A 22,249-nucleotide genomic window follows, 5' to 3' on the forward strand; every position below is an offset into this window, starting at 1 on the left:
AGTATCTATCCATGTCTGCCTCTTTTTCAAAAAAACTAAGCAGGTAATCATTCACACCCCAAATATGTACAAAGAAACCTTACTGGTCAGTATTTATAGCCTATTTTCTATTGCAAAACTTTTAACTGAAGTGGTACTGCAGTGCTTGTAAAGGCCCTCTGCAGCACAGACTGCAACTATTAAAACTCAGACCTTATTGTTTATGTGACTTTTTTCCTTTATTCCACTAGTATCTGAATTATTTTTCATTTCCTTCCTTATGGGGTTTTGTTCCTTCCATCCCTATTCAGACGCTGCAAGGCAAGAAGGGCATCTCAGGGGTAGGACATGCTGCTCAAAACCACTCAAGGTTCATCAGGACAGGCCATATCATTCCATTTAATTCAAATACAACACAAACTTCAGAAGTCTGTTCTAGTTGTCAATTTTATTCAAAAGGTGTCATTTATATATTTTTAATATATAGAAATAAATATGAAAGGCCTCTACAAATGTGAACACTTAGAAAGTACCAATACTGCCCTTCATTTTTATACTGATCTTTCAATACATAAAGGGACAAAACTGCACCAAATAATTCACACACTTAATAAAATAAATTTTACAAAATCTCTGGTAACAATGTCTGTCCATGTCTAACGGAACCTTTTAGATTGAGTTCTCTTTTACATACATGCAAACTCAACACAAAGTATGTTCAGCTTTGAGATGTTCACAGCACAGACTGATGTACATTTTTATCAAGATGGACAGTAAAAAAAATCATACTTAAGTTATATTTCAATGCAGGAATTTAGCATTATCATTTTTAATGATATGCTGTGTTAACAGTATTTTTGAAACACAGTCCAATAAATTAAAAGGAACACAATCTTGCCTTCAAGTAAAACCCAAGTCATTGAAAAAACTTCAGAATGGGCATTTGCTTTTAGATACCATGACACTTTTCAAAGCTATAAAAAATTTAATACCACATAAAATGTTTTTGGTAAAAAATAATATCATAAAGTAAGTAAGCCTTTTGCTTCTTGTGAACCACATTTGACAGACCATTTCCCATAAAGTGGTATTTCTCTAACATAGGGCATCACCCACATGCAGTTATGCAACAACACTAATTTACACATTTAAAAGAGCATAAAGCAAAGTATATGCTTAAATGGTGAGAGGAATTACTACTATATCGAATACAACTGCTCCTTCAAATGTTGGTTATTGGATATTTTTCGGGGAGGTGTATTTTTTTTAAGAAAAGGTCACAACCCGAATAATATTGAAAGGCAACCACATCATATAGCAAAAACCTCTTTATTCTGAAGGAGTTTGTCCTCATCCCAAAACTAAAAAGTTCCCAGATGTTAATTTAAGAACTGTAGACCAAAATTCCTGGTAATTAGAAGAAATATTTCAGATATTTCCATACGGCCAATAAAACCATAGGCTTTAGCTAAGAAAAAATATAATAAAAATAATATAAAAAAATATAATTTGCTGTTAGTGCACAAAAGCCCAATCTTGCATCTCTCTCCTGTTGATTCAATTGTTTTCACTTAAGTATACAGAACTCCCTCTCCTTCATTATTTAACTTACATAAATAACTGTTTAAAGAATATATTTAATAGTTTATCCTTATATTAAATCTTAAAGGTATTTGGGAATGCCAATTCTGTTTTTCAAAAGAGCTACTGCTTTTACAGTGTTGTAACAATTTTCTCTTTCCATCAAAATAAATATTTTTGAGCTCATATTACTAAACGGTATTCTCATTTTTACTTCTTGATGTTTGAATGCTTGGCTCATTGTTTCAAAAGAGAATTTGTAGATTCATTGAGAAATAAATGGGATAAGTCTCTACTCATGGGCAGATATCCAATATGCCTTGGCTTGGAATAGCAGTTGTGTTGTAGGGTTCCCATCCACAGCATCGGAGTGGTTTCCATAACAAACCTCCTTGGATCACTCTAGTTCTCTAATCAATTTTCATTCCTCTGAACACTTTCTGAGCTCACCCAGCAAAACTAAACACTTTGCAACATAGGTTTTGCAGGCACTGCTAGAGAGGTTCTGCAGGCCAAAAGTGGTGGACTGCTTCCCAGCAGTGTGAGAGTAACAATCTCAGCAAAGTTCTCATAATGTTGTATGGCATTCATCTGGCCCACAAAACCGTCTTACAATGATGACAGTCAAAACAGTAAGACTCCAGCTCTGCACAGGGTTTGACATTCAGGTTAGAGATCCATCATGTTAGGGATGGGAGACAATAACAGACCAAAAGGAAGACAGACCATATACATAAAGGCTTGCAGTATTATTTGGGAAAAACAAACAAACAAAAAAACAGAATCAACAACCCAGACACTTCCAAAGTAAGAATGCATTTATCAAAAATTAAACTTTGCCCCATTATGAATGATTTGAAGTTTGGGTTCCTGAGCTTGATACTGGAGAGGGGAAAGGGCAAGGGTAAGTGACTTCTATCTTAAATTTTACAGCAGTATCATTAGGACAGTATTTAAAACCTATTATTAGAAGAATTAATAATTTACAAATGTAACTTTAAGAATATTATAACTAAATAGTAGTTACAGAAGTTTAAGTCCAGAAGACCTTAATCTTCTTTCTTTTGTGTTTGAAATCGTTCCATTAAAGCCCTAAATATATTTCCTGGTATTTTCTGATGTTTTTCTATGAGAGCTTGGACTGCTGCTTTTGTCTGTAGGGAAAGAGAAAAGGTTTTGGTCAGAAAACTTCATCTTCATACTGCTCATATAATAACACAATTTCTAGGCTCTTTTTAATCCTTTCAAATACCACAGAACTATTGCAAGTTCAAAATACTGTTCTTCCATATTTAAGCCCACAGGAAGTGATTGTGACAACACTGTCAAGAAACAGAGTAACAAACTAGTATCTCTTATGTGTGGTAGCTGTGTTCATAAACTGTATTAGTGATACACAAAAGTCAAACAACAACAGAGTAAATTCATGAAGAGACTTAGGTCTATAAAGCACGTTAAACAGCTGCATGATGTACTGCAACTCAAATTCCTACCTATGCCCAGGTTTGCACCAATAACACTTTTCCAGTGGGGCATCACCTTTGCTTCTACACATGCTCAGAAGAGGTACTGAAAATACCAAGCAGATTTGACTTGTACAAAGTAATGCCCTCTGGACCCAAGGCCCCTGAAGGATCTGGTCCTGTGACACATGCTCAGGCCACTTAGCTGCATGTGACAGCAGACTCCACTTTCACTCAAAAAAACAAACAGGCCAAGGAGTGCACAGTAGTTACTTTTATTATATAAAAGCTCTATAGGGAACATTCAAAAGCAGGGCAACATGCAAAAGCTGTGGTGAGAATACATCTCCTATTCTGCCTAGACAAGCACAGGCTAGGGAATTCTTAAGGCCAGAAACAGAAGAACAGATAATTATTTGCCTCTGTAAACCAGTGGTCAGCAAGGGCAGATGTTGGTAGAATGCTTATTGGTACAAGCTCCCATTGTTTATATGAAGTAAGTGATCAACTGTTATGTCCTTGGAGAAGGACTTCATACATCTGGTCTTTAAGTGACTCTACAGATCTAAAATTTGTATTAAGTAAAAAGTTTGAGCTTTATTTTTCGCTCTATATAATGGGAAAATGCATACTTTGCCATAGCCCAAAACATGAGATACAACTTCAGAATCATCTGAATAAGATTCAAGGGAATTTGCACACTAGGGGCTTTATCTAGCAGAATCTGAACATAAGTCAGAAAAAAGTGAGGGTTGGCATAAATGTAAGATGTCAACGCCTGTCTGAAAGTAACTTAAACACATTCTCTGCTGAAAGCCAGCAGTTCTGAACTCTGTCAGAGGGACCCCACAAAAGAAACAACCAGTGCTCCATAACCAGGGCCTAAGATATTGCAGACAAACATTTTAAGAGTATTTTTGCAGAGACCTAATCATAGGACAAACAGGCAAAGAGAGACAACTGAACTGACACCTGCATGACCAAGAAAAGTCTCTCTCTCAAGTGAAGTTTTCAGAATATTGTAAGTGACCATCTGTGGAGTTTTCAAAAATACCTACTTCGACCCACTCCATCTCACTGCTCCACCACTTAGCTGGTTTATGTCTCTGCACTGTGAAATCTATTAATAAATTGAATAAACATGAGGATCTGAAAATCCTTTCTATAAAGGCATCTAAATCTTAATTACAGGAACATTTAGAAGTTAAATTGCTGGGCTAGAAACTGGACAAAATAGAAACACACTAGACAAAGCAGTGAAATTATTTACATTTTTTCTTTTATTGTGTGTAATTCCAACAGTTCATGAACATAGATTTGCTATGTTTGAAAGGCTTCCTTAGCATCTTTCTGAAAACACCGGGAAGCAGAATGCTTCCTTCTTGGTTGAAGTGCTTCTCTCTATCAACTGAGAGCTGTCTTGTCTGACCAAACTTCTTCAGTCTTTAAAGCAAATTGTTTCTCAAAGCAAATATAGGGTGCAATTAACTGTAAAAGACCTAGAACATCTGCAAGTTGTAGTAATAAAAATATGGTATCTAAGAACGACATTCAGACTTGGGCAAGTACAAAACTTACCATGATTCCACCAATTTCTGTAACTGGCTCCTAGACAGAAATCACTTGACAAGACTATTGCAGTGGTTTTTACATAACATTCAGTATTTTAAATGTACATATATAAATAACTATCTTACCTTTGCAGCTAGTTCCTCAGCAGTCATATTTGGTTCATATGGAATGGGTTCTCCAATAAATGTACGAAGCTTGACAGGAAACCCCCCATACAGAGGAACTACTGGCAATCTAGTACGCTCATATAGTGACCTAAGTATTCCTAGTGTGAAAAAATGTAGTTGAAAACAGGAGAAAGAAAGGTGGGGAAGGGAGAAGGAGAGTGGGGGAGGGTAAAAAAGGGAAGAGAGAAAGAGAGACACTGGGATTATTCTGTAAAGTTTTTTGTCCCCACTATGTCTTAACATTGAAACTGGCTTGCAAAGTAATCTAGCTCCCAACCCAGACTCTCAAATAATGTGTCATCTCAAGTGCTATCCTACCTTGACTTTTATTTCCTAAAAGCTGCATTAATGATTATCTCAGACTTATTTCTACCCTAACTTGTTGTGAAATCTTTCCTCCAAAGAGTAGCTGAAACGAGAAGAAAGAAGAGGAGAAAAATTCAATAGCTGCCTCTCTGGAGAGGAAAAGAATCCTATGCAATACGGGTTACAGGTTCAGCTCATTTGACAGGTTAGCATTAGAAACTAGCATTGGAAAACTACATGTCCAGTCCCACTGAGGTCTATAGGATCAGAAATAGCCTTATCTGCCTAAAAGTCACTCATGCTAACATACTGAATTGCTCTTTCAGATCACACAATGGTTGCAGTTAAATAACATAAAAAGAGAAAAAAAACAGGTATTTCAAACAGCTCTAGGAGGACCCATCCTTCTCCACATGCCACCTTCTAAGTGTTTATCCCAAATGTACCCAGAAGAGAGTCTGTGAAAAATGTGCACTAATGCTATCTTTCTCAATTTCAGACAAGAAACTCCATTAACTGGCATGGTGGCATGAGAAAATCCTTACTGCTCAAGATGTGGAATTTTCTGTACACAACCTATAAAAACAAAGACAAAACTACTGAAACTGGAGTAACACCTCCAGTGACCAAGAAATTACACTTCTCTAGCAACTCTGCTGTAGAATGCAAGTAGCATAAATGATTTTGGCTTCAATTTCTTCTGTTTGGGATTCTCCTGAACACAGCAACAATTAATTGCTGTTTATTTTTGTACAACATGACAAATGTTTGAATTATTCCAGCTTCAGTATCTGATGCCTTGGCTTTCTCATACAATATATAGCATGAGTGGGAGAGAAACAGAACTGTGTTGCCCTGCAGCCCTCTGATGAAGGTGATGATCCTTACTTGAAGCAGAACATGTGGTGTGGAAACATGTTCAGGCCCCTCTTCTAGATAGTAATTAAGAGATATAAAAAAAAGGGAGTTTAACACTAGCAAATGAGCAGAGATGTGGGCATCTAATCATCCCAGAGATGGACCCCTCAGACAGAATACCCATCTATTCATGTTCTGACTGCAAGTTCCATAGAGAAAAGGAAGGAGAGCTGCCAAATGCAAGGTTTTGTGAGGAACCACAGGTCTAGTGCAGAATAGAAAAGCAACTACAGATTAAATGTAGTTCAAACCATTCAAATTTTAAGTACAGGTAGAAGTGTAAGCACAGAGCTTTAGGAGAACAGGAATAATGTATCAGTTGCCAACTTGTTTGCTTTGCTTCTTAACAGACAGCAGAAAACCTAGGGTTGGCCTAGCAGATATAAGCAGAGGAAAAAAGTACTTTAAATCTTCCTGCCTTTTTCTGTGTCCTTTTTTCTTTCTTCTACTGCTTGTTCAGAAGAACACTGTCATGTGGAAAATAACCTAGACGAGCCAATATCACATCTAATGCTAATATTAAATCCTAATAATATCTCTGAACTCTACCAGAGAGCAAACATCAAGAAACAAGGCTGTGTTAAATCTCAAACTTATATGAGGATTATTTCTACAGAGATAGGCTAAACACACATGGAAAAATAAACTACAGAAAAATAGAAAATATCTTACTTATTCCTCCTAATGTCCTAAAGCCTTCTCGAATATTTTGTGTAAACATAGGAATGATGGGCTAGGAGGGAAAAAAAAAATAGTTAAGAATTTAAGGAAGATAGAGCTATCTAAAAAACTTATACCTCACTTAAACTCAACAGGCAAATTAATTTAAGAAGCGTTTCTCAGACAAGAATATATAGAGAGTAAAACAGGTATTCTGAAGTTCTTCTGTGACCTTCTGCCATGAGGTTTTGAACTGGAGAATACCACAAGATTTCAGTGAGTCACTGTTTCAACAAGTCTATCTTCTTAGAGTAGTCCAGAATTTCAGAACCTATGGAACTTTTAGGCATCCCTTCCCCCATCTAGCAGTGTTTGCACAGTTGTGAGTTAAGTGCTTAAACCTCTTACCTAATTTGTAGTTATGCTCAAAGGGAAGGATTCACAGGAACTGGGACACTAAACTTGTCTGATTCCTCTCTGTGCTGATGGTATTGCTTCACACTTGATGTGTCATATTCAATACATGTCCATGAGTTATTTCTGCTGATAAGTACTTGGAATGGTGTTGAATATTTCAAGTTTTTATTGCTGTTTTTAAAATTACAAACAGCTGTCAAGATTTACAAGAACTATGAGGGGGTCAGCTACTATATAAAGTTTTTTGATAGCATTTTATAGTATGTGCCCATTGTACACAGCATCATCATGAATACAGAACTCTTCATGGGATTTTCATGAACTCAAATTCTTTTAAACTTTTTAATGCCAAGCATGGGGATGAGCTAGCACATGTAACTTTTCAGACATGCCTCAAGTTGGGGTTTTTTGAGAGGAAAAAAAAAGTCTGTTAATAATTACAGAGATAAGAAGTGCAATTGCCTATACTGACTGCATACAAATATATTTATTCTAGAACAATCTTATTTGGAACATATTACTTTTGACATAGAGGTAGAAATTTTTGTTTATATGTGAGAAATTCTGGCAAAAACCTGCTGAAATAAGACAACTTCAACAAGTTGAAGGCTCCAGTTTTAGACACATTTTTCTGGTGTATCAGACACATTCTTCTTTCCATGAGGAGTTCTGCTTATGATTCAAGGTGACTTAGAAGTTCATCTTTAATCTAAATAAAGATGTTTTTCCCAGTTTCAGCCTGTGTCTGACACTCTTTCTATTTTACTGCATCTCTTGGGGTTTATTTTTAGAGGGGATGAAGCTACAAGACCCTTGTGAGTGCATAAAGGGAACCAACACACATGCAATACAATAAATGCAACTAGTACAATCATAGTTGAATCTCAAGTATGGCCTTTCATATGCTATTGTAATACATTAGTCAAATCTAATCTTGTTGAAAATACCTGTTTAAACAGTGTTATTTTCCTTGTGAGAAAAGCAATGCACACTTGGGTCTTAAAAGTATTCTATTTCTGTATAAAATCCAGAGATTTAAGTAGTTTGTCTTTGACAGTAACTAAATATAAAACTCTTGGTGTGAGACTTGCTTTTAAATTAGGTATATGCAGACCTATGGTCATATGACACATCTTCCAAGTACAAATCTAGAACAAGATGGACTCTGAAATGATTACTAAAATAGTTCAATATACTCAAATGTATCACACACTGTTGTCCCTCAACAGTTGGTCCTCTATGAATAACTACCTGCCTGCTGACCAAGCCCTGTGCTGTACATTAGAACTGTAAGAGTTCACACCAGTGACCAGCCCTGGACATCCCTCACTGCCATAAAATACCAATACAGTAGGAAGTGTCGGTGAGTCTATACCCTGCTGGTCACACCACACTTCAGTGACAGAACAAACAGACACAATGAGTTGGACTCCATGATCCTGATGGTCCCTCCCAACTCAGCACATTCTGTGACTCTGGTATGTAGGGTTGTTTCCCAACCATGCTGGTCAGGGAGGGCTAGACCATCACAATACCAACCAGGTATGTATAAAACAGCACATGCTTATAAGGAGAAACCATCCCGTATTCCATCTCTTGTTCTTCTGAACTCTGGACTTCCTAACCACGCTATTCTTAGCTGATTCATAAGCCTTCTTATCTATCAAAAGTGACAAAAAGAGTCTTGAAATGTAATTGTTAGAGCAAGTAGACCATACTCATGACTGTCAGAAATCTAACATCAAATATATGATAATCAAAACAGCTTTCTCTGGAAGAAAGTATTAATAACTTAGCTTTCTTTGCTTCTCTTTCATTATGTGTCATACTTACCACTTTTGCATCAATGGCCACCTGAGCAAAGCCCTTGCGATCACTCCACAAAATAGTGTACATTTCATCACTGAAGAGTGCTTCCCGAACTCCACCTGGGGCAATGGCTAACAGATGGCCCTTCTCCAGAGTCCTGATACAAGCTTCTTTTGGTCCATGTATAACTCCAAGTACCTCAAGTAGTATTCTAAAACCTGTAGGGTTAAGATAACATTAATTCTGAAAATGTTAATTCATACTACCATTGAGTACAGATTCCCAGCAAGGAACACTATGGCTAAAACTTAATTGTCTAATAAGCTGTGGTCCCCCGTCCCCAAGAGGGACGGAAACATTAAGTCTCACTTACAGATTTTGGTTTGCAAAGTTGAAGATTTAGAGGTTTTAGTGGCTTTTTGTCATAGTAAAGTCAAGTGTCATCCCACAGTCAGGACTAAACTGAAAAAGAACTGCCAAGCACTCTGCGATATCTTTCACATGTCCCTTCAAAGGAACTATTTGACTCAAGGGCACTGGCTCCTTGCTCTGGCTCTACTGCTCAAACATAGCACAGCCCAAATAGAGAGCAACACGAAGCAAAACCAGGAAATTGTTGTGGTTCTGTTTTGTGAACTTCAGTAAAGAACAGTAGTGCCTAAGAAGGAGAATGAAAAAGAAAATGCATTGTTCTCTGCATAAGAGATCATTGCAGCAATTGACTCTGGTTCAGTCTGGATGGTATTTCATACAGAGGCATCTGGTAAGCCTCAACTGGGTACACTCACCTTCTGTTAATATTGTAAGTGAAGTTTTTGACCTAAGGTTACATAAACTCCTCATATCACCTTGAATTTGACATGTCACTCAGACTGTACTCCTCAAGAAACAGAACATCAAAAAATTGCTACAAGCATCAAAAGGAACACATCTGATCAATTTAGACAATTAACCTATCGTTAAAGAACATAACTGCTACAGACCTCTGTTTGCACAAAGTCCTGTTTGGTTGGTTCAATAAATTTTAAACTTTATGTTTCATGAGTAGTGTAGTAGCAGTACCAAAATGGTAACTTTGGATGACTGGGCGGTAAGGGAAGCATTACTTCTCTTTCTTGAAGTTTCTCATTGAAGCAAACAACCTTATCAGCCACAAAGAACTGATCTAGTTAAGTTTGCCTCTTAATAACAAATGAATAGCTGTGACTATGAACACATATTTGCTACATACACACACATACTTGCTAAAGGAGAGCCCAAACAAAGTTAAGAATACAGAGGTCTGTCTTCTCTTCTAGCTTGCATAAACTAAGGGCTTAGGAAGAAAAGCATGAGGCAAGACATTATTAGTTTATTCTTAACTAAACTCTGATCTCTAACTCGTCTTTTTAACTGGTGTGAGTATAATTACCCCCAACTCATCTCTATACCCAGTCAGGATCTGTCCATACACATGGCCACAGAACACATGCTGCATTACACCTGTCTCATATTTTGCTGTGCCTGTCTCACACACTGCTGATGACACTCAGTTTTCATCAAGTAGCACTTGCATGGGAGAACACCTGAAATAGAGTTTACCTAATTGAAATTAATTTCTTTCAGGTGCTTTTTTTTTGTGGGATTTTCAATAGCTGATTTTTACAATGCTTGACATTTCCAAACTAATTGAAGGTCTCTGGAATGTACCTGGTGGTAAAAAGCTGTCTGTCTCTAAGTACTTTCGGTTAGTGAGCTCAGGAGACAGACAAAACAGTCATGAAAAGGGTTGAGATGAGCAGGAAAAGAGAGTCCAAGGAAGCAAAGACTGTGACAACACTGTTTCTGCATTGAATACACCGAGGAAGGGATGAGGGGGAGGATGTGTGTGACAAAACAAACACCATGAGTCTGTCCAGTTCATATACCAGTAAAAAAAAAAGAACAGAATATTGACAGAATACAGACAAAAAAAAAAAAAAATTACTACAGAATAGTTGTCCAGGGAGGTTTTAAGTCCTCACAAAATTTCTCAGCTGTATTTCCTCTCTTGACTTTTAGTATCAACTTTATATTCTGAGCTGTACTTCACAGCCCTGCCAGCAGATCACACATTACTATTGAGATCTCTGCTTCAGTACCAAAGAAGTATCTGGCTCCCTTAAAGCAGCTGAGAGACAGAATCTGACACAATGGCCCAGAAAGGACAGCCAGGGTACCTGTGTCCAAGGCAAAGGTCACCAGAAAGTTAGAAGAAACACTGGGGTAGTACTGCATGAAAGGACCCAAGAATCTGTTTTTCCATTTTAAACAAAAACAACTCTCAGAATTATCTAAACACAATTTTTCAGCCATGCAGAACATGTTCTTCCAGACACCAAGAAGTTCAAACTTAATTTTATTCCATGGTTCAACCTGAACTCTGCCCTTTGCCCCAGCATACTCTTCTCCTATTTTCTACAAGGCTGTATTGGCATAAATGTTTGAAAACCCTTTGGAGAGTACCCAGTAAAGCATGTAATACTGCTTTCAATTTGCGCACTATGTACATTTTTCTCTCTTGACTGTAACAGCACGGCTGTCAGCTGCTGGATAGCAGGATGGCAAGGATGTCATCATATTCCTGTGGTTGACCTTTAGGACCCCAGACAGAGAGGAACCATTCAGATTATTGAATCCAACTTTCCATAACTGTAGGTAATCACACAAATGCATCTGCAGAGAATCCAGTCCACAAGATACTTCACAATATCTAGTGCATGTAAGAAGCCAAAGGTCCTTTCCTCTGGAACATTACAGGAAAGGGACTGTCTTAGTCACATAAAATAACAGGCAACCTTTTAAAGAGGGCTTCCAAATGACTTTAGGAAGCAAAAATGCCCCATACTATAGCAGAGGATGATGGAGAAGAACACAAGTGAAATCCCAATCCTCTCTGAATGCTTTGGGAAAAGACTTTCTCCTAAACTTAGAGAAATCAATGTTTTTCTGAGCACTACACAGCTAAGAGTCTAAAGGAACCAGAAAGCTGGAATACTGAGTTTGTTTTTCCCTGTGGCTAACCTCTAGTTATAAAAGAAGGAAAAAAGAATTTACATGACCATATTTCATATCCTTCTTTTCCAAAAATGCAAGAAAAGCATACTTAATACTGACACAACTCTGACACATCCATATGTGTCTAACAGACTCCCCAAATGCACCGCCATCCCTTCCCATTTCCCCTGCATTGAGCGTAACTTTTGGTTAAAATATCTTCTGAAAAGCATCCTATTTAATCTGAACACTTAATCAAGATCAGACAGCCTTAGTATTAGGATAAAATTACACAGTCTTTCTGGTTTGATTCACAAGGGAAGCAGCATCTACCCAAGTTGCCAGTCATAGATTACTGTGCTTATTTTGAAACAATCCACTACATTTTCTGGGCTCTTTGGACTTGAACAGCCTTAATTCCTTCACAGAATCAGAGAATTATGTAGATTAAAAGGAAGCTCTGGAGGTCATCTAGTCCAGCCTCCCACTCAAAGCGGGTTCAACTAGATCAGGCTATTCAGAGCCCCACCCAGTAGAGTTTTGAAAGTCTGCAAGATGGAGATTCCTCAACTTGCCTAAGCAATCTGTTCAGGTGTCTGATCTCTCTCATGGTAAAATACCTTTCCATATGTCTAATCAAAATTTCCTGTGTTGCAACTTGTTTCTGTTACTTCTCAATCTATCACTGTGCACCTGTGAGCAGAGTCTGACTCCCTCTTGTCCCCACCCTCCCACTAGGTCGCTGAAGACAGTAATAGTATCTTTCCCCACCCTTATCTGGAACACACCAAACAAATCCAGTTCTCTCAACCTATCCTTGTACACTGTGTGCTCCAGATCCCCATCATCCACTGATGACCTTGTATGAGGGAGTCCAAAACTGGACACCATGTCACAGGATGTGCTTGCACAGGTACCATACCAAGGGAAAAAAAATTCTTCACTATTGTAGCACTATTCATGCTACAAAAAGTTCACTGTGCGGTTCATCTTTGCTGTAAGGGCACACTGCCAACTCACATCCAGCTTGTTGTCGACTAGAACCCTAAGTCCTCTTTGATCCAGAGAACAGTCACACAGAATTGCTCTATCCCAGATGCACAAATCTACATTTGCTTTTGTTGAACTTCATAATATTTCTACCAGTTGAATTCTATGAAGTCACTCTGAGAACAAGCTTCAATGCCCAGTATATCAGCAGATCCCCCAGTTTGGTATCATCAGTGAATTTCCTGTGCATGCTCCAGGTCCTCATCCAGGGGTACTATAAAAACTCTAAGCAGCAGTGGACTCAGTATCATTCCCTGAGGAATGCCTGTAGCTGTTAGCTAGATGTTGTACCACTAAAACCAGTTCTTCAAGATCAGCCATTCAGCAATATGTTTCTGCAATGCTACTGAACGATTTTTGGGGGACTTGTAGGTATACTCCCACTTAGAGCCTTATTTTTAAGCAGAAAATGAGTAAAACATAATGCCCCATTTGATAAACATCTGTGCCTATAAAGACACAATATGGAGCCAAATCTGCATCACAAAGTAGGTTATATTAGACATCTGTATGCAAAAGATTTGATAACCACTGATAAATGAATCTGTTGGCAAAAGCAGTCGTAGAGGCAAAGCAATACTGTAATCAGTATGAAAAAGGTCTTTTCAGGGACTAAGGCTGAAATAAATCTATACCAACAAAAATATTTTCTTCTATGAGTTGGTCCTACTAACAGCACCAGTACACTACACAATGCTCCTTGTAATTCATTTTGTGAATTGATAGGCCTTTAATCACAAACCAAACTTGAGAAAGAAAGAGGGTACTACTGTATTTCACACAGACAAAAAAACAAACCCATCACATAATAATTTCACCAACTGGCAGTGCATTTCACTAGGCTACTCAGCCAAAATCTTGCTCTAAACATATTTTTCATTTTGTAACTGCTTCACCTCATGGCTCACACAAACATGTTGAACACTTCTCTAGCTTTCCTCCAAAACAGATTCTACTTGAAACAGTCTTCCTGGGCACAGGTACCACTGCCTGCCAGCCTCAACTGGATAAGAGTTGGGTGGGGTAAGAAAATGCACTGTCTCTCCAGACTAGTATTCTTAACTTACAGGGTATTTTTTCTAAACAGTTTAATTCCTAATCAGTTCACACCACTCATTCTGCCTATGTTAATGTCTTATTGAAATCTTTGCTAATGATTTATACAGAGAACACTGCTTCTTCTACAATCTCCTTCACTTTGTTTCTAAACACCCTAGAGTCATTGGAAGGTGCTGCCCAAGCAGGACTATGTCCCATCCTTGCATGGACCAGTCTCATTCTTCTTTGTAAAGAACACGCTCGGTTTCACAACTTGCACTAAATTTGTCTGAATGTCTGTTCTGAAAGCTGTGCTCCCACAACATGGTTTTTATTAATTACACAATTAAAAAATTAAAATAAGAATTCCAAAACTGCTTGTTTATAATGAAGTATGTTACCTGGTAATCTAAAGACAAAATGATCAGCTACTACGCTGCAGCACCTCTTCTTCATTACATGAAGTCTAGCTGAGAAATAGATATAGTCAACAGGAGTAGCTCCATGATAAAACACAACAAGTCCTGGTCCTTGAGGAATATTTTCAACACCATGCAGCTCATAACCTGTTAGGAGTTAAAGATGTAACAGATGTTAAATTTTTATACAATTGTATCCCAAATAAACTAACTTGCAGCAAGCTGGCAAACTGAAACCAACATGGATTGACAAGTGGTTAGAGCAAAGTGACCAATGACAAGACAAGAGCTAACTTGCAGTATCTACAAGAAGTACAAGTTGCTTCATAGAGAATACAAGTTTCATTTAAGGAACCACACAGAAAAAGAGCAAAAAAACCCCAACATTAAAACAAAACACCCAGTTGCACTATTACAAACTGTATAATTTATCCTTATTTTTTCAGTTCACTATTTTCAGGGCTGCAAAGTCCTCAGAATCAATCATTCAAGAGAAATCAAAATACGGACTGGAGTGGAGAAACAACTATTTCAAGCTATTATTAACCTCTCAAAGTTCATTGCCATTAGTGACTGTTTTAGAAGATTTGACATGACAGCACCCACTTTCATGTCTCCTTTTACTCCAGGACATGAAGCTTACCTTTGCTACTTCTCTCCAAGTTACACCTGTTCCAGCTTTCCATCACTATATACTAAAAGCTAGTTGGGACTATATATATCTAGCTGAAAAATACATAAACACACATAAGCTTCTTCCTGACCTCACATTTCTGTTCAAGTTACAGGGCAGAATACATTTAATTAACACAAAATGCATCAGTATAGAACATACTAAGTTAACACCCAGTAGTACTGTTAACAATCAAAGACAAAACGCAGAAAAAACCCCTTCGACCAAATCCTGTAACTTCTTCCAAAGTTAATCAGGTCTGCAATTCCTATTCCATTAATTTAAATCTGAAGCTACTCTTGGCTCTTCTCCCTCTGTTTTACTTTGTATGCCTGTGGAGCTGCAACACATTGCAAGTGTGTCCCATCCCAAGGGACCACTAACTGTGCTCCAAGCCAGCAACTGACACACATGGCATTGGCATAATACATGTAAAGTTACAGCCATCAATCACCAGGTCTGGGTGTCGGTTTGGGGCTTTTAGGTTGTAGGGTTGTTTTTTTATTAATGCTGTTAGATTTCAGGATGGAAAGTTGTTCTTATGATATCCTGATCAATCACGTAAGGGAAAAAATAACTGGAAAACATTTAATTCTTTAGCAAGACAAGTGTATAGATAAGAGGGAAGCAGCTGGCAGGGCAGAAAAAAGTCACAGCTCTCAATAAGGGACCGGATAAGAATCTTCTTGCACAAATAAAATGTCAGTCCTTATGAAAAGGAAAAGTTACTAAGGATTAAAAGAGCCAAGGCCCTAAAAAATAATTTTCTTGTGAAAAAAAAGTAAATATCTTTTTATTGTGAAGTGAGCATTTTAAGCTCTTTGATGTAGCAGTTGATTTTGATGTAGTGTAGTTTCCTAGATTTGAAAGTTACATCTTAGTCTTACAAAGCCCATCTGATACAGCTGCTGCACCATCTGGTTATCAATGCCTTGAAAACCCGCTTCCCTTTGACTAGAGAACAAATAGAGATGATTTTCAAGGATTTATTCTTTATGTAAATTGTTCTTAAGTATCTCTTTCTCCTTTAGCTGCATCTAGACTGAATTCTCTGAAAGAGACTTATGATTTCCTTAGAGAGAAAAGCCAAATCATTTATTAAGTCTGTCTTTATAAAGAAATAATAGCAGAAGGACAAAGAACAGGGCCCTTAGTTTTGACGTTCTAGTAGAGAAAGTAGCAGTCAAAAATATAAAGATAAATAAGAAAGTAGAGTTCTGTAACACTGTCAGGGTCTGAAGGTAATTTCAAGAAGCAACTAAATGCTCCTTTTAGCCATCATTTGGCATTTCATGTAAGACTGGTTTAGTGAAATTAAATTATGCTAACGTGCTGGCTGACATACTAGCTATCAAGGAACTGGCATTTAACTTCTAGTCTTCACATATTAATCCTGAAATGATACAATTACTTGATCTAGTTTTTAACACAACACATATTTCAGGTCTTCCTCAAATGAGGAAATCCAGGAATTGTTACAAAAAGCAAAAATGGAAAAAAAGGCACTTAAAAAAATTTTGCATATATTCAACAAGAACAGAGATGTCACTTTATAGCAGCAAAGGAATAAATGCATACGACAAAAAACTTACATTCAAAAAAGTCTCAATGTCCTTTTTTTTTGTCTCAAGCATCACTGACAGTCACTCATAAAACAGAAAAAAAAAAAACTGGCTTGAATTGGCATGCACCAGCAGCAACAATCAGGCATATCTTGATAATCTTGAAAGCTAAACGAGGAATAAGAGCTTCAGAATTTTTTAATGGAAGGTCAGATCTCACTTACCATGCCATATTCTCCCATGTCCATCCCATATGGTTGCCAACATTTCTCTTGCACCTATCCAAACGTCATGGGAATAAGCTTCCTTTATTTCATTCTTCCTTTTATAAATATGAAGCCAGAGAATGGAAACATAGAAGAGAATGATAATAACTCCTGGAAGTACAAAGACTACTACAAGTGGAAAAAGCAACCATAAAATGTAGAATGCATAACTCAGATAATCTCCGATATCCTCCACACCAGTCCATTCTTCCAGAATGTAAGTCAGGCAAGTTAAATAGGACATAGATGTTGGTCCTGCAGTACAGGATTCATTTCCACCTGTCATCTCCTGTTTAAAATAAAATTTTAAAAAAGTATATTAATAAATCTTCCAAAAATATAGATCTGCCTATACTGTTTAATCATATAATTAACCTCTCTGATGCATTTTATTCATATACCATCTACCCCACATCCCAGCAGTACCTAATAGAAACATAATAGTTCACACTGTTACCTTTTAACTCACAACAGTTCACACTGTTAACTCACACACAGCAAAACTTTCACTTGATCTTTATAGTCCTTTTCTTTTAGGTACTGGAAATGCTGACACTTCTAATGGAGAAAAATGGTGCAATTGCTTAATTTCAGGCTAGAATTTTATCTCATTGGAAATTGTACAACTTGCACAGACCCAGAACATTTATACTGTTACCAATACCAATTAATACTGAATTTTTGAATTTCAGAAAGTGGAATTGATTAGCCTAATTTATTGTTACAATAAAATAAAACCTTCTCTCAAGCACTAACTACAACAGGAAGCAACACAATCTCAAATCCAGTGCTTTAAGAAAAACCTACTGAACACTTCCACTCACTGTAACCCTAGAACATCTCAGGAAGAAGATTCTCTCCCATAAGAAAGTCTCAGCCCTGGAAAGATCTTAATTTGTATCTGGAAATTTACTAATAGTGACATGTCAAGACCCAAAGCACAACACAGAGGCAGCAGAAAAGACAAAAGGGAAAAGAGTTCACAGAAGTCCTCTTTAGAGTTTTAACTGCTCTGGCTTTACTGTGTCTAAGAATCTCTCCACTCCAATCCAATGCCTGCTCCTAAAAAGTTACCAGCCCACAGAAGTCAATCCTGCAATTTCAGGCTTACTGTAACTCTGGAGCAACACTTTTTTTCTTAGATTTGTACAATTTAAGGGACAACTTGCTATTCACTTCACCTTACAAATACAGGACAGCCTGAATGCTTGGCTATTTTAGTGCTTGAACAGCAAACCTAGTACCTCTGGGTACAAAAATTATTCTAGGCTAGAAAAAAATGGTTGATCAATATGCCAAGTTCTGCTAGTCAGGACCAAGAAGAAAAAAATGTTGCAACTGTAAAATAGGCTTGTAGAGAAAAAATGGAAGAACAGCATTTCTAAAAATGAAACTAATCTAAGTTTCAAGTTGCTGTGTTTTGTTTATTAGAATGTGACTTACAGCAGGTATGACTGCAAAGCTCCTATGCCTAGACAAACGTGTATGCCTACTATTCCTTTACTCCTGCTCTGTTTTTACAAGAAACAAGAGACCAAAATACAGAAGAAAATATTGCTTTCAGAACACTGGTGACAACAAAAATTACAAAGCAGATCAGTTTTACTCCACATTTGTTAAGGAACATTGAAACACATACTAGAGTAGAACTCATTTTACTTATTTTCCTATCTGAATTTTCCCTCAGATTCTGACAGAGCAAGGATGTCCATTTTCCTTTGGTTTTGGAAATTGGCCTCTACCCACATTAGTCAAGGTAACTAGCTCCTCTTAATGAGAAAAAAGCTGATCTTTGCTTCCACAATCCATGGCTGTTCCAAACTAATTCAGGCTTACAACATTTTGCTCTTCAGCATGTTCTTGAGGACAAGTGTGACGGGCAGCCAATTCATCTCCAGCCACGTATAAGCACATAGGATTAGTGACATGCCCTCCACTGAATTCATGAACCTGTCTTTGTGGTGTGAATTAGGGGGAAAGAGTGTGTGGGAGAGCAAGAGAAAGTTCTTTTTCATTCAAGTTGCCAGAGGTGAACTCCAGAACCTGTCAGGCAGCAAACACCCACAGCAAGTATAAGAAACACAACTTGTGAGACCAAGCAAGATTTAGGAGTAGTATTCAACACTACAATATTAATCAGTCTGTTATACCTGGACTTCTCCAATGGCTTCACCTACTACCTAGAGAACAATATGGAGCATGGGTTATGGCACAGAAGCATTTTTTCAAAACTGAGATGTGATTATGTAGCTTAAAATAAAGCTCCTAGCTATACTCTCCCACTTAATATATACTTTAAATGGTTTATGGCTTTCCCCAAACCCTCCATCAAGTAAATTTAAAGTCCTGTTCACACATGCCAGTCTTGCAAAATATTATGTGTCCTTTTGCCTGTAATGTTCAGTGCAATACTTCAAATGCAGTCATCACAGTCTTTAAAGTTTACTTGCATATCTATGTGCTAACCTGCAACAGAAACCAAGACCTAACATATTCTGTGTTACCAGCCACAGAGGTAAGAGCTAAAGCACTGACCTTCCTTAGGAATAGTCAAATCTACCCTGAACAATGCTGCTTCCTCATCTTGAGGAGTATCACAGGATAATTGATACTAGAAGTTATACTGTCCAACCTCTTCCTAACTAGCCAATTAATTCAGGTTGTTCAATGACATATCCAGTCCAGTCCATCCAGTAGTATCTCCATGGACAGAGATCCCACCACTTCTTTGGTCACCTAATCCAGTGCTTGAATACCTTCATGGTGCAAATACTTTTCTTTATTCTAGTTCTAGAGCTCCCCTTACACCTTGTGTCTGTTGCCTCCTGTCTCTTTGCTGTGAAGATTCTACTTCCCACATTCATTACGAGCAGCAGAAAGGTCATCACAATGTGGGTACTATGGCAGTGAAGAAGGGAAGGCAGATTATGATCCAAAAAAAGCCCATAAATTCCACACTGAACACAGGTTCAACATAGTTCTTACATGCCACTAACAGACAATGACACTGGTCTGTTCCAGCTTGCTGTTGAGCAGTTCAAAATACACATTTTTAAGTTCTAACATGCTAATGCAGCAGCTTACATTTTTCACTAGTTCACAAAGACACAATTTCTCATTTGACTAACTACAGTGCACACCAACTTATGCTTACACTTCAAGCTTTATGATGTGGAAACAAGGCTAACACGCAATTTCTGTCACTGACTTCTGGCACATGACCTAGAAAAGTCCTTAACTAAACTACAACGGAGGCCTTCAGCTGCAGTCAGGAGATGCTGGGGTAACTGAGACCCTACTGATCAGGACAGGAGCGATTACAGACAGCAGCACGCTCCGCTGTAAACGACACACGGCACGATTTCAGCATGCATATGCAATGTTCAAGTGAAACCTCTGGAGGACATCCCAGTGTTTCCAAACTAGAAAGACGCTGCGAAGCAGCAGCTACGACACGTCCCTGCCAAGAGAAACACACAGCTACGGAGAGCGTTTCTACCTCAATTAGCACTGCCACTACACGCACAGCAAAAAAAACAAACCCAAAACAACCCAAAAATACCAGAAGACCCTGATAATCCTGCAAATGTCACCTACGACAGGAGAGACCCTAGAAGTCAGAAGATGGTTTAGCCCTTGTTTTGGCCCAAGAACTGGGCGGGCTCCTGTGCCGGCCGGTCAGAGGTTCCTTCAGCCGGAGCGGGTCGGGGCTCGCTCTCCGGGCACGCAGGACACGGCCCCGGCCCGGCTGCCCCACGGAGCGGCCCCGGCTCCCATCGCTCCGCCCGCAGCCCCGGTGGCGAAGGCAAGGCCCCGAGCTCGGCGGTGACCGCGGCCACCACGGCAAGTCACCTCCCGCCCAGGCACCCGCGGGGCGGCGGCGGGGCCAGGCCAGGCCCGGGACCCTCCACCCGCCCGGCAGCACCCGCTCACCTTGCCCTGGCGGCGGCGGGACCGGCTCCGGCCCCGCGTCCCTGCCGGGGGCCGGTTTTACTCTCCGCCCGCCGCCCCCGCGGAGGCCGGGTGCCCGCGGGGCGGCCGGGCCGGGGCGGTCCCGGCGGCGCGGGGGGGGTGGGCGGGCGCCCTGCGGAGCGGGGGCGGCGGCGGGGGAGCGCGGGGCCGCGGGAACTCCGCGCCGCCGGGGGCGCGGCAGCCGCCCGGACCCGCGTGCGGCACGCACCGCCCGCCGCTTCCGCCGCGGCGGCACGGCCTGGGCGCCGCCAGGGGGCGCGCGTTCCCCGCCAGCGGGAGGGGCGGGGCGGGGCGGGGGAGCGGAGGGCGCCGCCTGGCGGCGCGGGCGCAGCACGGAACCACGGAATTCCTGAGGGGATCGGGCTGGGAAAGACCTCCGAGATCATGGAGACCAACCTATGACCGAACAGCAGCTGGACAGCTGGGCCGCAGCACTGACTGCCACATCCAGCCTTTCCTTAAACACCTCCAGAGACTCCACCACCCCCTGGGCAGCCCACTCCAATGCCTAATCTGTGGAGAAATCCCTCCGCATGTCCCACCTAAACCTCTTCTGGTGCAGCTGGAGACTGTGTCCTCTCACGATGTCACTGCTTGCCTGGGGAAAGAGGCTGAATCCCAGCCGGCTGCAACCTCCTTTCAGGGAGTTGCGGAGATTGATAAGGTCACCCCTGAGTCTCCATTTCTCCAGATTAAACAACCCCAGCTCCAGGCACCCACTGTTCACCCTCCTGCCTGTGCACCACGTACCCAGCTGCCCCTTCCTCGGTACCTCCAGGTGGCTGCAGTCCTCCTTCTCCAACCCCGCTGGTGTTGCCACAACAACAGCAGCATCCATACCTGGTACCCACTGCAGTACCTCAGCCTTCCAGACACTGCGGTGCGGACACGGCATTCACGGTGCTGTTACAGCATTCCTGACTGCCCAAGAGCTGTGGATGTAATCCCTGGATTTACATATAAAAAAAATTTAAAAAGAAAAAAAAAATCAGTCAAAGAAGTAAGTAGTGTTCCAGTGACACTGGATGCAGCTCCAAATGCATGGGCATTGATGCATATACCCTACCTGCTAGGATGGCATGGAACACTGCCATGGCTGCGCCCTCAGCCTTCGGTGAGATGAACTTGGTCAGCTCTTCCAGATCCCCTCCTGCTGTGCCCTTCTGACCAGTTCTCTTCTACATGTACATCATCTCCCTGTTGGACATCTGCAGCTGCTCAGTTGAGCAGTTACACACAGTTTGCCATGTAACTGTTTCCATTGTCTTCCAATTAATAAGTGTGCAGTTGTACACACTCTACTGTGTAACTGCTTCCACTGTCATCCAATTAATGAATTGGTCACAGCCCCAAGCCTGCCAGAGCTCAAGAGGAATTTGGAC

At 39.9% G+C, this 22,249-nt stretch overlaps 1 protein-coding gene across 2 annotated transcripts; it reads right to left on the reverse strand.

The window, feature by feature from the left end:
• Nucleotides 1-408: 408 nt before the first annotated feature.
• Nucleotides 409-21,814, reverse strand: LOC100221139 (DGAT1/2-independent enzyme synthesizing storage lipids). Of its 2 annotated transcripts, none has more exons than XM_032746971.3 (7): nucleotides 21,708-21,814; nucleotides 16,854-17,184; nucleotides 14,377-14,541; nucleotides 8,897-9,090; nucleotides 6,659-6,719; nucleotides 4,721-4,860; nucleotides 409-2,714 (listed from the first exon to the last, which is right to left on the reverse strand). In XM_032746971.3, the coding sequence occupies exons 2-7, from the start codon at nucleotides 17,179-17,181 to the stop codon at nucleotides 2,610-2,612; spliced, it is 993 nt and encodes a 330-aa protein (XP_032602862.1). In that variant the 5' UTR covers nucleotides 17,182-17,184; nucleotides 21,708-21,814; the 3' UTR covers nucleotides 409-2,609. The 2 variants fall into 2 exon arrangements, with proteins under 2 accessions (XP_032602862.1, XP_030122071.1); XM_030266211.4 differs by lacking the exon at nucleotides 21,708-21,814 and adding an exon at nucleotides 20,829-21,097.
• Nucleotides 21,815-22,249: the final 435 nt, after the last annotated feature.

The sequence above is a fragment of the Taeniopygia guttata genome, chromosome 2 (genome assembly GCF_048771995.1).
Source record: "Taeniopygia guttata chromosome 2, bTaeGut7.mat, whole genome shotgun sequence".
Lineage (NCBI taxonomy): Eukaryota > Metazoa > Chordata > Aves > Passeriformes > Estrildidae > Taeniopygia > Taeniopygia guttata.